This window comes from Mus caroli, unplaced genomic scaffold, assembly GCF_978045245.1.
Source record: "Mus caroli unplaced genomic scaffold, Mus_caroli_1 scaffold_11, whole genome shotgun sequence".
In the NCBI taxonomy this organism is placed as follows: Eukaryota; Metazoa; Chordata; class Mammalia; order Rodentia; family Muridae; genus Mus; species Mus caroli.
This window is the reverse complement of record NW_028227266.1, coordinates 104,905,432-104,919,056: the sequence shown is the minus strand read 5'-3', so window position 1 is coordinate 104,919,056 and position 13,625 is coordinate 104,905,432. Positions and strand designations below refer to the sequence as shown.

General features: G+C 43.4%; 1 protein-coding gene across 1 annotated transcript in view; it reads left to right on the top strand.

Annotated features, from left to right (window-relative positions):
• Window positions 1-13,625, top strand: part of LOC110301934 (collagen alpha-4(VI) chain) — a 107,940-nt gene that overhangs the window by 39,059 nt on the left and 55,256 nt on the right. Inside the window, exons 13-16 of the mRNA XM_021172654.2 lie at window positions 1,358-1,411; window positions 6,394-6,465; window positions 8,268-8,294; window positions 10,376-10,420. Of these exons, the coding sequence (XP_021028313.1) occupies window positions 1,358-1,411; window positions 6,394-6,465; window positions 8,268-8,294; window positions 10,376-10,420 (198 nt within the window). The remainder of the gene's footprint in view (window positions 1-1,357; window positions 1,412-6,393; window positions 6,466-8,267; window positions 8,295-10,375; window positions 10,421-13,625) is intronic.

Sequence of the window (13,625 nt, the reverse complement as noted above, 5' to 3'; positions counted from 1 at the left end):
TGGTGCCTGCAGAGGCTGTCCCATCCCATCCATTGTGGGTGTTGGGAACTGAACTTGAGTCTTCATCAAAAGCAGTCTGTTCTCTTAACTTGAGAGCCATCTCTTTAACCCCTGGGATGAGTTCTGAATGGGTTTGCCGATCAGTCTGATCAATTTGAAGCAGTGCAAAATACGCAATGGTTTTTGTTTTGTTTTGATTTTTAAGATAAGGTCTCAAGTGGCCCAGCCTGGTCTTGAACTTATGTAGCTGAATATGACCTTGATGTTTTGATTATCCTGGTTTCAGTTCCAAGTACCAGGATTAGTGGTATGTGTCACTGTGCTTGGTTTATGCAGTGTTGGGGTTTGAACTCAGGGTTTCATGCATGTCAGGCAAGCTCCCTGCCAACTGAACTATATCCCTGGTCCTATAAAGACTTTCTGAAAAAGAAACTGAAGTTAGTCCTTAGTGACAGGTTTCTCTCTCGTGTTCTTTAACATTAAACTAGAGGGTTGAATTTCGGAACCTCTTACTGTGTGTGGCGACTGAGTCACCAGGTCACCAATGCTGGCGTCTGGAGGGTTAGAAAAGATTGGCTTCCCTGCTTGCTTAGAACTGAGCGCTTGGTTGTATTGAATTTTACAAACATGCCTCGCTGATTTTCTTGGTGAATTTTAGGTTAAATAAACAAATCTACCTTTTAAACGGCAAGCCAACATTCCTTAGGATGATATAGTTTTAGCTTAAAACCGAAAACAAAACAAAATAAAACAAAACAAAACCGAAGACTAAACAAATAGAGTAAGAAATAAACCCTTCCTCGTGAGTAAGCCGAAGCCTGACCTTTTGCAGATTTTGTTTTGCTTTTTATTAAGATTTAGTTATTTTACGTATATGAGTGCTCTGTCTGCATGAACACCTGCATGCCGGACGGAAGAGGGCATAGATCACACGATAGATGGCTGTGAGCCACCATATGGTTGCTGGAACCCTGAGCAGTCTTTCCAGATCCTGCAGATTGCTTTAAAAGTAAGGCTGAAGACCTGTTTAGGACTAACACTTTTCCTCCCCTTTAAACTTTAAACTAGAGACTAGTCTCAGTCTGAGTCTTCATGACAGAATGGCTTAAAAATGTGTAAGCACAGCAATAATCTGACAAGCCAGACACATACATGTTCCTATTCTCCCTGTTATACAGGCCAAGGGTCTCCATGTCCGTGTACTTCCTCTGGCAGCTACTAGATTTTTAAAAAATAACATGTGGACATAGTGAGACAAGGCTATCTCATAGTAGCAATTAAATTATTTTGCATAGACTTGAGAAATGATGAAGAATCTAGAGTCCGAGTTACCTATTTCAGGTTCTTGTTTTCTCAGGGAGAGAGGGGTTTGGACGGGCTCCCCGGCCATCCTGGTGAAGAGGGAGACCACGTGAGTACTGCATCTTTCCTGGTTCTCAGCCTCCCTTCCTTTCTTGTCCCCTCTCCTACCTGTTAACCATTGGCTAAACTGAGGAGATTGGTTACTCTTGTCAAGCCTCCATGATTATGGACTGGCATAATGAGAGGAGCTGAAGAGCAACCATGTCCATTCCTAATATATAACACAGTCACTCAGTTCTTTCTTGAGTGGCAGTGAAGGCTCTGGAATTACGGTGAACTACTTAAGGTTTGCTTAAAACCCTGGCTATCTCATCCCAAACCCAGAATGTGCTTCAAGGGAATGGTGTGCACCATTCAGTGAACACAAATGTGTGTTAGAGAGAGAACTGTAGGTCAGGAGAGGGGAATGTGGGGGGCCATCTTCACCCCATCCCAACAATACCAGGAAGACACACGAATTCCATGGGTTTCAGTCGATTTTTAAAGACCTTTGTCCCAGGAGCTTATTTCAAAGTTGATTTGCAGGCACACCCCTGGTTGTCAACCTTTCTGGTCTCAAGACACGGTCCTACTCTTTATCACCCCAGTCTTATTGAGATTTAATTGACAGATGGAACCTCATGTCCTGAGGTATGTAAACTTGATGTTTTCATATACACCTGTGCTGTGAGATCACCATACAGTTGAGGCCATTGGTAGGTTGGTTACATGGCAGTCAGCACTTTTTCAGGTGTGTGGTGAGAACATTTCAGATCAGCCTCCTTGGAGAATTTGGAGCAGCTCATGCTGTGTTCACTGTGGCTGTCATGCTGTGCATTAGAGCCCAGAACTTACTCACTTACAATTGAGTTTACACCTTCTTGCCCGTGGCTCTCTAGTCCCCCATCCTTCAGTCTTTATGATCTTAACAATTACTGAGGACCTCACTGACGTGTGTGTGTGTGTGTGTGTGTATGTGTGTGTGTGTGTGTGTGTGTGTGTGTGTATCCCTCAGTCTTTCCCAGCTTGGGGTTTATTCTTGTGATATCTACTCCTAGTTAAAACTGAGAGAGTTTTATTTACTTATTTCCTAATGACAAAAACCCCACTAAGTGTTAATATACACAATATCTTACTTTATAAAGAATGAACATCTTTGACAAAACGAAAAGCATCAGCAGGAAAAGAACATTGTTTTACACATTTAGCTTTTAGGAGGCAGCTGCACTTAAGTAGCCGCTTCTGCCTCTCAACTGACCTGGTACCACCTTCTCTGTAGCTCTTCCCTCCAGCTCATACTGGGGAGAGAATGAGAGTTAAAATACAAAACCACTCTGGAGGCCCATAGCGGCTCACCGAGACTGAACTGCCAAACAGGGAGCAATCATGGGATGGACCTATGCTCTTTGCACACGTGTAACAGATGTGCAGTTTGGTTTTCACATGGGACTCCCAACAGCTGGACCAGGGGCTTTCTATGGCCCTGTTCCCTGTCTTTGGATCCCTTTCCCCTAACTGGGCTGCCTAGTCCTTCTGTGTGTTGCTATGCCAAGCTAGATGGATATCCATGGAAGCCTCCCCTTCTTTGAGAAGAAAGGCTGAGCAAGGACAGGAGAAGGTGAGGAAGGGGAGAAGGGAGGGAGGGGAAACTTATCGAGATGCAGCAAAGTAAATAAAATAAAAAAGATTTTCTTGAGGAGGAGGTGGAAGGAGGAAGAAAATAACATTGGAGTGTAACTGGGAAAAATACCCTCTGTGAGCTACTCCATATACAAGTGCAGATATTTTCTTTCATCACCTGGTTTTATTTTTTTTAACTTTATTTGTATAAAAGTGTTTTGCCTGCAGATGTATCTATATACTACATATGTACCTGGTACCCAGAGAAGCCAGAAGAGTGTCCCCTGGAACTGGAGTTACAGGCAGTTGTGGCTGCCATGTGGGTGTTGGGAACAGAGCCAAGTCCTCTGGAAGAGCGGTCATTGCACTTGACCGCTGAGCCATCTGTCCTGCCCCTCCACCTGTTGTTTTGAACATCCACCCTGTGTGATAAGCAGAAATTAAAGGCAACATGTAGCTGCCAGGACTTGTGTGAACCAATCTACTTTGCAGTTTTGGGAGAATCGCTCAGCCCATCCCCAGCCCCTTTCTTCAGTTAGCACAGCCTCACTGAAGTGAGTTTTGCTATTTCACTTAGAACTAGCAAACATATACCTCCTAATTTTTTGATGATGTTTAAAATGTCCTTTAAATGTTATTTTTTATATGCGTGGGATGGGTTAGTGAGCTGGGCCCACATTAGATATGTGTAAAGTCCCTCATTTAGGGCTCTTGGATTTCGGACCACCAGGAGAGCTCAGGCCTCCACTGGCTAGGGGATAGTTTTGTTCTCAGGTTTTCTAACATCATAATAGCCAAGATATCTTTATAGACTTCTATGACAGAGTTAGAAATATAAGGGGAATTTACAATTTTAAGTTTTATTATTGTAGCACTTTAAAGGAGATGGAGTGGATGGAGCCTGTTTTAATAATATATTTCTTTCACTTAATATACCTACATGACTTCAACACAGTTCATAATGTATAACATATAAATCAACAAGGTATCTTACTTAGAAATACATTGTCTTCCACATCTGCTGTTTTCATGTATAGCACCTTTCTCTTTGGAGCAGACACCTTTTGAGAGCTTGGCTGTGGATTATTGTATTTGATAGAACAGTGCTAGCCAGTATTATTTCCTTTAAAGTGTGTGTGTGTGTGTGTGTGTGTGTTGCTTGGAGGTCACTTTCAGGACTGGGTTCTTCTTCCATACCGTTGAGGCAGGATTTCTTTTGTTTATGTATTGCAGACTTAAGCCCACTGACTTGGACAACTCCTGACAATTCTGTCTCTGCCTCTTGTCTTGCCACATGAATACTGGATCACTGATTTCTATCACAGCATCGGGCTTTATACCTGGGTGCTGGGTACTCAGACCAGGCTTGCTCATCTGGTACTTTTGCCCACTGAGTCATCTCTCCAACCCTCTTTTGTGTTTCATGTAATTTCTTACAAGAGAAGATGACTTCACTGTGGGTTGTCCTCTGAACAGCTCTGAATATTGTTTTTCTAAAAATGGTCCCGTTTCCCTTCTCAGTGTCAGAGATATCTTTGTGGGTAGAATGCTGTCAGAGGTGTGAACATAAATTTGTATGTTCAAGTTGAACATGTCTAGGAATAGTTTATTCTTCCAGATATCATACCTCTCTCAAACGTGCCCTCCAAGGAATGTTCTGAGGCTGGTGACATGACCCAGTAGGTAAAGTGCTTTCTATGCATGGTGACCTGCGTCTGGATCCCAGAACTCCTACAAAGCTAGATATTGTAGTGTGCACACCCATGGTCCTAGGTCATATGCAGTGAAGATCAAGAAACTCCATGTTAAACAAGGCAGAAGACAGGAAGGCAAAGTCGTCTTCTTTCTTCCATACCAGGTCGTGGGACAGATGTGCTTCCCGTACACATAACACACAAACACAGAGACACCATGCACAAGATTAAAGAAAAAACTATTTTGTTATGTTCATTGACCTTGTGGGTGAGAGAACCTAAAAGGGCTCAAAGGCCAGGTGTTCCTCCATGTTTGGGGTCTCAGCTGGGCTGCTGAGGCCTTCTGGGATTCTAGGGATTGAGATTGGAGGACCCACCTCAGGAGTGGCACCTTCTCTCATGTGACTGGCGTCTCTGCTGAGATACTGGATTGACACAAAACTCAAAACCTAGAAAGCAATTCTATTAAATTAAAAAAGGAATTTGGCTAGTGAGATGTGCTCGCTGTGTAAGCCCCACAACTGGGGTTTGACCCCCGGAATCAACAATGGAAAGAGAACCAACCCCTGCAAGGTGTACTATGACTTACACATATTTACTGTAGTCCCTTACACCTGTGCACAGACATGCACATGTACACACACACACACACACACACACACACACACACACACACGCACACACACTCTTCACATACGCCAATAATAATAAACTTCAAAAAATTAGAAAACATTTACCTGTCCTGGTGGTATGTATTTATAACCCCAGTATGGTGGAAGCAGTTTAGTGCTAGCCTGGGCTACATATCAAGACCCCGCCACTCACTTAAAAATATCAAACCAACCAACCAAAAACCAACCAACCAACCAACCAACCAACCAACCAACCAACCAACTAACCAACCAACCAACCAACCAACCAACCAACCAACTAACCAACCAACTAACCAACCAACATAAGTCAGATACATGCAAAGTAGATTTCCCCAAACACTATAATGATAAGGGGACAACAAGGTGATCTCAAAGTAATCAGTTGCCGAGGTGAGGTGACAAACAGGGACCTTAGGGACAGGAAGGATGTCACTGGTAACAAAGTGTTAACAACAATTAATTCTCTGTGAGACCACAGTTTGAGCTGTCTGAAGGGAATATTAAGACAAATCTGAGGTTTGAATTCTGAAGTTTTGCAGGGATACGCATATCCTTCTGCTTATTTGGGACTCCAGCTTGGCCAGTTGATGAATTTGTAATCTGAGGACCTTGTAGGTCACATCTGGCCAGGTGTTTGAAGGTGTAAAACTATAGGGACCATCTATGTTCCAGTCCCTTCGATGGGCATCACTGCTGGTTTGAATTGCTTTGTGTGTCTTGGTTAGGCTTTCATTGCTGTGAAGAGTCACCGTGACCCAGGCAATCCTTACACATAAAACATTTAATTGGGGCTGGCTTACAGTTTCAGAAGCTCAGTCCATTATCATCATGGTGGGAGGCATAGAATCAGCAGGCAGACATGGTGCTGGAGAAGGAGCTGAGAGTTCTACAGTCTTGATTGGAAGGCAGCCAAGAAGACGCTCTCTTCTGCACTGGGTGGAACCCGAGCACTAGGAGCCCTCAACGCCCACACCCTTTGCAACAAGGCCACACCTCCTAATAGTGCCCCTTCTGAAGAGCCAAACATATTCCAACCACCACTGTGGGCATGGAGACAGAGTATCTTCCCGTGTCTTTCTTCACAGGGACAAAGAGGCCCCCGAGGTCTTCCTGGACTTCGAGGTGAGGAAGGATGTCCAGGTGTGAGAGGACCTAAGGTAAGTGTGACCTTGAACTTTGAGATTCTTTACCTTTCCTGTTCTCATCCCTTGTGTTGGAGAAACATCATAATTTCTCACCGCAGCTATGGAACTTTAGCTGCTAAGACTGAAGGTGGCCAGGAAGTAAGACCTACAGTTTGCGGGGAGGTGATACCTGGAGACCCCAAGAGTGAAGTAATGGTGTAAGACAGAGGAGAAAGGGACCTAAAAAGACAACTATCAGATTCTGCCTGTGGGTGGAGCAAGTTTGTGCAGAGGAGGAGCTCTGGTGGTCAGTGTTGAACATGAACCTGAGCCTTAGGCACTCGAACATGAGGGAGCTGGAGTTCTACTCTAAATCACCCCAGGAAAGAGATGGGGCTGGTCCTAAGAGGAATTAATTCTTGAGTACTTTAGCCTGACCTGCATCTGGGGAGAGCAAGCTCCGGTCCCAGGAGAGGGGGAAGACTATCAAAGTAAGAGTTGAGTGTGCTAATGGTTGGGAGGTAGACTTGAAAACCCCAAATATCAACAGCTAAGGGGGAGAGGGGCAGGATGCCTCTTTTTAAATGGTTGCATTAAATGGAACTGCAGCGTCTGGGATTGGAGGATCTCCTTCAGTAAGCTCAGAAGAAGTTTGCTGATGCTGGTCTGGCCCACTTCCCAGACACTGGGCCCATTACCTGCCATCTTGGTCTCTGCCCTGGCCCTTCCTTCTTCATCTGTGTCCAGATAGTGACTTTCTGACTCCCACTTGAAACTCTCTCTCTCTCTCTCTCTCTCTCTCTCTCTCTCTCTCTCTCTCTGGGCATGGAAGTCTTGCCTTTTTCTCTCCTGTCCAGCTCTACGTTGTCCAGCCCTTCATTTTAACCAATCAGAAGTTGGTGAAGAGCATTGTCTTACAAAATACTGAGAGTCAGGAGATGCTACATAACAAAGACAAAGTACCAAAGCCTACTGCACCCAGATCTCTGGGTACAGAAATCAGCATTTGAATACACAGAGCACAAGAACATTCCCCCAGCATCTCCTATTATATTCACTGGGGGAGGGGGGGGAGACAGAGACAGAGAGACAGAGTGCCATTCATTTTGATCTAATCAGTATATTTTCTTCAATTGAGGAAACCTGACTTTGTAAATGAGTCAAGGGTTTAAAAAGCTCATCAAGACAGATCTAATTTCATTCTCACTCTCTCTGTCTCTCTCTCTCTTTTTTTTCTGAAACTACACCTCACATGATCTCACATGAGCTAACCAAGCCTTTGCCACTGAGCTGTATCGCCAGCCCTCAGTCCTTTTTATCTTAGTTTTGATTAATACGTATGGAGTGTATCTATGAATAAAGTCTTATTTCAGTAGCTGCACATAGAGGACACCAGTAGAGCCCAAGCCCCTCCCCCTGCTTTCTGTTCTTCCCTTTCACCACACCCACCTCTGGTGACCAGTATTCTATATTTGGGCTGACTTTTATTTTCACTTGTAAACATTTCTATAAATGTATTACTAGTCTTTTGTGTCTCCCTTATTTCATTTAATACAATGCCTTACAGTTCCAAGTGACAGAATGTTTCTTTTTTTCCTTTAAAAATGGTTAAATAACATCTCACTGTGTCTCTATGTCACATTAAACAAACAAACAAACAAACAAACCAAAGCCCATTCCTCCATTGATAGGTACGTAGGTGGATTTCCTAACTTGGCTATTGTGAATATTGCTATAGTAAGTGCAGGCAAGCAGGTTTCTTGGTTTTGTATTTTTTTTCATGGTAATGTCACTCTTTTAGGTCCTAATTATTTTTTATTTCTTCATAATTTCAGGGAGCAAGAGGATTTTCAGGAGAGAAGGTAGGACTGTCTTCCCTTTCCTTGTCCTGGGTGGCAGCTCCTTTGGGAAACACAGTACTGAGTCCATCCCCTGTTCTATGGCCTGAGTGAAATCCCTGATTCTAAGACAAGGAGGTAGAGCTTGCCAAGGCACTGCCTGGCTGATGGGTGACAGTTCAGGGGACAGATATTTAAGCTCAAAGATTGTCACATATATTAATTTTAAGCTTGGTTAGCTCTAGAGTAATTAAACTACCATTCTATCACATGATGCTCTAAAAGGAGTCCAAGGTGTGGTGGGGAGTGTGGGGTCAGGATGTAACATGTTGAGGAGGGGGTGATGAAATACGGTCCTCACAGTCAATGAAGAACTGGAATCCTGATTCAGAATCAAAGTGTCTATTTGTTCACATATTTGCTCTAGAAATACAAGCTACATACCCTCTATGTGCCCCCCAATACCATGGTGGAGTATTTACAATTGGATATGACAGACAAGAACTATGGGCTGATCTTACTCGGGAGTTCGGAAACCTTCTATCACTTCCTGTAGCCTCTGGCAAACATGTCACATCAATTCCAATTCAAAACCTTGCTGTGCTTAGTATTGTGTGCTAATTGAATCTTACTTGGGTTTAAAAAAAGAATTCCTTTAAACTTGATTTACTTGGGTGGACAATAGGGATAAGCCCACTGTGAAATAGCTTTTCTTTTCTTTTTTCCCCCTTTTTAGATATTTTCTTTATTTACATTTCAAATGGTATCCCCTTTCCTATTTCCCCTCTGAAAACCCCCTATTCCTCCCCCCCCACCAACCCACCCACTACCACTTCCTGGCCCTCAAATTCCCCTACACTGGGGCATAGAACCTTCACAGGACCAAGGGTCTCTCCTCCCATTGATGACCGACAAGGCCATTCTCTGCTACATATACAGCTGGAGCCATGAGTTCCTCCATGTGTACTCTTTGATTGGTGGTTTAGTCCCTGGGAGCTCTGGGGGTACTGGTTGGTTCATATTGTTGTTCCTCCTATGGGGCTACAAACACCTTCAGCTCCTTGGGTCCTTTCTCTAGCTCCTCCATTGGGGACCCTGTGCTCAGTCCAATGGTTGGCTGAGAGCATCCACCTCTGTATTTGTCAGGCACTGGCAGAGCCTCTCAGGAGACAACTATATCTGGCTTCTGTCAGCAAGAACTTGTTGGCATCCACAATAGTGTCTGGGTTTGGTGACTGTATATGGGCTGAATCCCCAGGTGGGGCAGTCTCTGGATGGCCTTTCCTTCAGTCTCTGCTCCATACTTTGTCTCTAACTCTTTCCATGGGTGTTTTGTTCCCCCTTCTAAGAAGGATCGAAGTATCCACACTTTGATCTTCCTTCTTCTTGAACTTCATGTGGTCTGTGAATTGTATCTTGGGTATTCCAAGCTTCTGGGTTAATATCCACGTATCAGTGAGTGCATACACATATGTGTTATTTTATGTTTGGGTTACTTCACTCAGGATGATATTTTCTAGTTGGAACTAGCTTTTATTTCCTGATTGTTTTTCTTCAAGAGATGGTATGTGTGTGTGTATGGGCATGTGCGTGCACGTACTGCACACACATATGTTTTAAGACAATGTTTCACTATGTAGCCCAGGTTGGCTGATCTCTTGATCCTCTTGCTTCAGATTCCTGGGTGCTTGAATTACAGGTATGGTCCAGACCAGCTATAAGGGCCATTTTTAGAATGGGATATCCATTTGGGATAGTTCATCCAGTTTGGCAAAAGGCTTGCTCATCTTTGTGGGAAGTCTTTCTTATCCTTTTACCACACGTGTCACCCCCACCCTTTTTACATGTCTCTCTTTTTCCTCCTTCTCCCTCTTCTATCATATCTCCATGACTCTTCTTCTGCCTGGAATGGTCTGGAAAATCAGTAAGAAAGGGTTTGGGGAGATGAAGTTTTTACTTTTTAATAATTGGACCTGGTGTTAACATTGTTTTAGCAACTCTACCCTTTTGACAGCTGAAAGAGAAACACTAGCAAGGAAATTAACACACCAGAAGTCCCTCACTCACTGCTTCCTGTTTCTAACTTCTGCCCTTCCTTTCCACAGGGCAACCCTGGTGAGGAAGGTGTTGGGGGCTTGGATGGAGAACAGGTATGGAACTATCTTGCTTTATTATGTTTTCTCCCACTACTCTAGCATTATTGTGTGTGTGTGTGTGTGTGTGTGTGTGTGTATCTGTGCCAGTGCATACATGCCAGAGGTCAGGTTGCAGTAATTCATCTCTTCTTTCATCTTGTGGGTCTTGGTGATTGAATTCAGATAATCTAGATTGGCAACAAGTGCCTTTACCTGATAATCTATCTTGCTATCTTCCTCTCGATCTATAGATCCCTGTAATCTATCTATCTCCCTGTCTGTCTGTCTGTCTGTCTGTCTGTCTGTCTGTCTGTCTGTCTGTCTATCTGTTAAGACAGGGTCTCACTGTGTAGTCCTGGTTGGCCTGGAACTTGCTATGTAGACTAAGCTGGCCATGAACTCAGAGCTCTGCCTGATTCTGCCTCCTGAGTGCTGAGATTAACCATGTCTGGCTCCTGATCTTTGTACCAACCACCTTCAATTCATTAAACTTTTCTCTCTCCCTTCTGAGAAACATCTCATAGCAATATTTTAAATTAATTATATAAAACTTTACTAGAGTGATTATTTTAAAAAGTTGAAAACTTTAATTTTTTCATTGGTAGACCAGACTGAAGAACAAATACAAACACACACCGAGACACGCACACCCCAAGACACACACCCACCAAGACACACACCCACCAAGACACACACACACCCACCTACCCACCCACCCCCCCACACACACCTACACACACACACAGTGTATTTTGATCATACACCCCCATTATCTTCTCTTATCTTCCCCATCCCACAGAACCCCCCTTCTTACTGACTCCCCTTCCTATTTTCATGTCATTTCCTTTGTGGTCCACTGCTTTTAGTCTGGGTTGGCTGCATAAGCATGGCTGGGGAGATTCATTCAGGCAAGGGCAGCTTACCTGTGGCTACAGCAAGGACAGGATTCTCACCTCACAGCATTAACCATATGGCTCCTCTGGGGAGGTGTGGTCTCACCACTGCATGATGGAGTGTTGAGGACCAGTCTTGTGCATGCAGCTGCTGCCACCCTGAGTTCATGGTGCAACAGCCGTATTGGGTCCAGAAGACTGCTTTAGACAGCGCTTCACACTGTCTTCTGCCTCTCATATTCCACCCCTCCTTTCACAGTGTTCCCTGAATCTTGGAGTGAAAAAGAATCCTTTACAGAGTTCACAGTATTAATTAAAAAAAAAAAATTCAAGTTAGGGGGCTGGAGAGAAGGCTCAGCAGTTAAGAGCACTGACTGCTCTTCTAGAGGTAGTGAGTTCAATTCCCAGCAACCACATGGCAGCTCACAAAAATCTGTAATGGGATCCGATGCCCTCTTCTGGTGTGTCTGAAGACAGCAACAGTGTTTTTTAGATTTATTTAACTTATGTAAACAATAAGTTAAATAAATCTAAATATATATATATATATATATATATATATATATATATAACCTAATATGGTTCTTTTAAAAAGATTAAGTTAGTATGTAAAGTTCATGCTAGTATTTAATAGTTGATTTCTTATGCATCTTTGTACATATTTGCCAGTATTCTTTATTCGTATTCACCTTCCTCTCCTACTTCCCCTCCTCCCTCTTGCTTACTCTACCACAAGTAGGCCTCTCATCTGTTCTCATCTTAGTTTGGCATCAATACTGTTACAATGAAGACAGCATTTCCTGACTGGTCCTGTTACCATGCACACTTGGCAGGGTTTAAACTGAGCTGTTTGTCCTCATCCACCCTCATACATGGGCCCTTAACTTTAGTCTGCCCCTTCCCAGGATGCCTGTCATGATCCTGAAGTTCATTTCTGTCTTATATTTTGTTAAGTTCCAGCAATAAGACATTAAAATAAGAAGGTTTATTTTTGTGTGGGTGTGTGAACACATGCGCATGTGTGGAGGTGCATGCAGAGGCCAGAAGTGGGTGCTACAGTCCAATAACTCAAGTGAAAGGACCACGTGGGTCCTGCGAACCAAACCTGGGCCCTGTGGAAGAGAACTTCACAGCTGAGCCGTCTCTCCAGCCCCAGCTTTGTTGTCCAAGCTGTCCTATAGAGCTGGTCTTCTCTTAGCTTTACTCCCACATTTATTAGCATCACAAATACTTTCCTTTTAATAGTAGATAAATGGAAACAAGATGAAATGAAACAAAACAAGAAACAACTGGCAGACTTTCCGTTAAGGACAGTCAGGCTCATTGTAAACTCCCTTGGCTTTTGTTTCTCTGCAGTCTCTTTATTTTATGTTTTCTATTTAAAAAAAAAAAAAAAGATAACTCACTGAGTAAACAATTCTGTTTTGAGAGTTGTCCCTTCTCAGCACTTTGAGAATGCCTTCTTAGTTTTTGTCTTCTTTTGCCTTGGATTTTTCATTATTACTTCTAAGAAGCTGTCAAAATAATTATCTCTCAGCAAGCAAGCAGCATTTCAAATATATATATATCAGGTTGCATAAAAAAAGTCCCCATTGCTGTTAGTTTTGACAGTTTCAATAAGATGTCTCCAGGTGTAGGTTTCATGTTATTTATTCTGCTTGGAACTTGTTAAGCCTTTGGATCTATTTATGCCTTCTACAGATCTTAGAAAATCCGTAGAAAATTACCCTATTGAAGTTTTAAGCTTCGTATTGTATTCGTCAGCTTCTTGTCCAATAATGAGATACCCAAGTTGATTTGCATATAGAGAGAAAAGGCTCATTTTCTTTGGCTCATGATTTTAAGATTCAAGTCCGTGGTTGGGTGGACCCCTTTCTCCAAAGCCCTCGATGGGGGAGTCCCAGAAGAGAATTCTGGGGAGCGTGTGGTGGGATGATCTGCTCTCTTCATGATTGGGAAGAAGGAGAAAAAGAAGAAAGGGCTGGGGTCCCAGGGTTCCCTTCAAGGGTTCAATCTGGTGGCCCGAGGACCTCCCACCAGGTTGCACCTCTTAAAGGTCCACAGCATCTCCTCGCAACAACACACTGGGATCAGATGCATCATGTAGACTTCGAGAGATATGCGAGACACAAAGCATAGCATCTGTTTCCTCTGTTCCACCTGTTTTCAACCTGTGGATTGCAACCCCTTTGGGGGTTGGACAGCTTTTTCTCAGGGGTCGCCTAAGACCACAGAGAAAACACAGAGGCTTAAGATTTACATTCTTAAGCTTTGGTTTCTAATTCACTATTTCTGACTTTACTCTGCGATTTAACATGTCAGTAGAA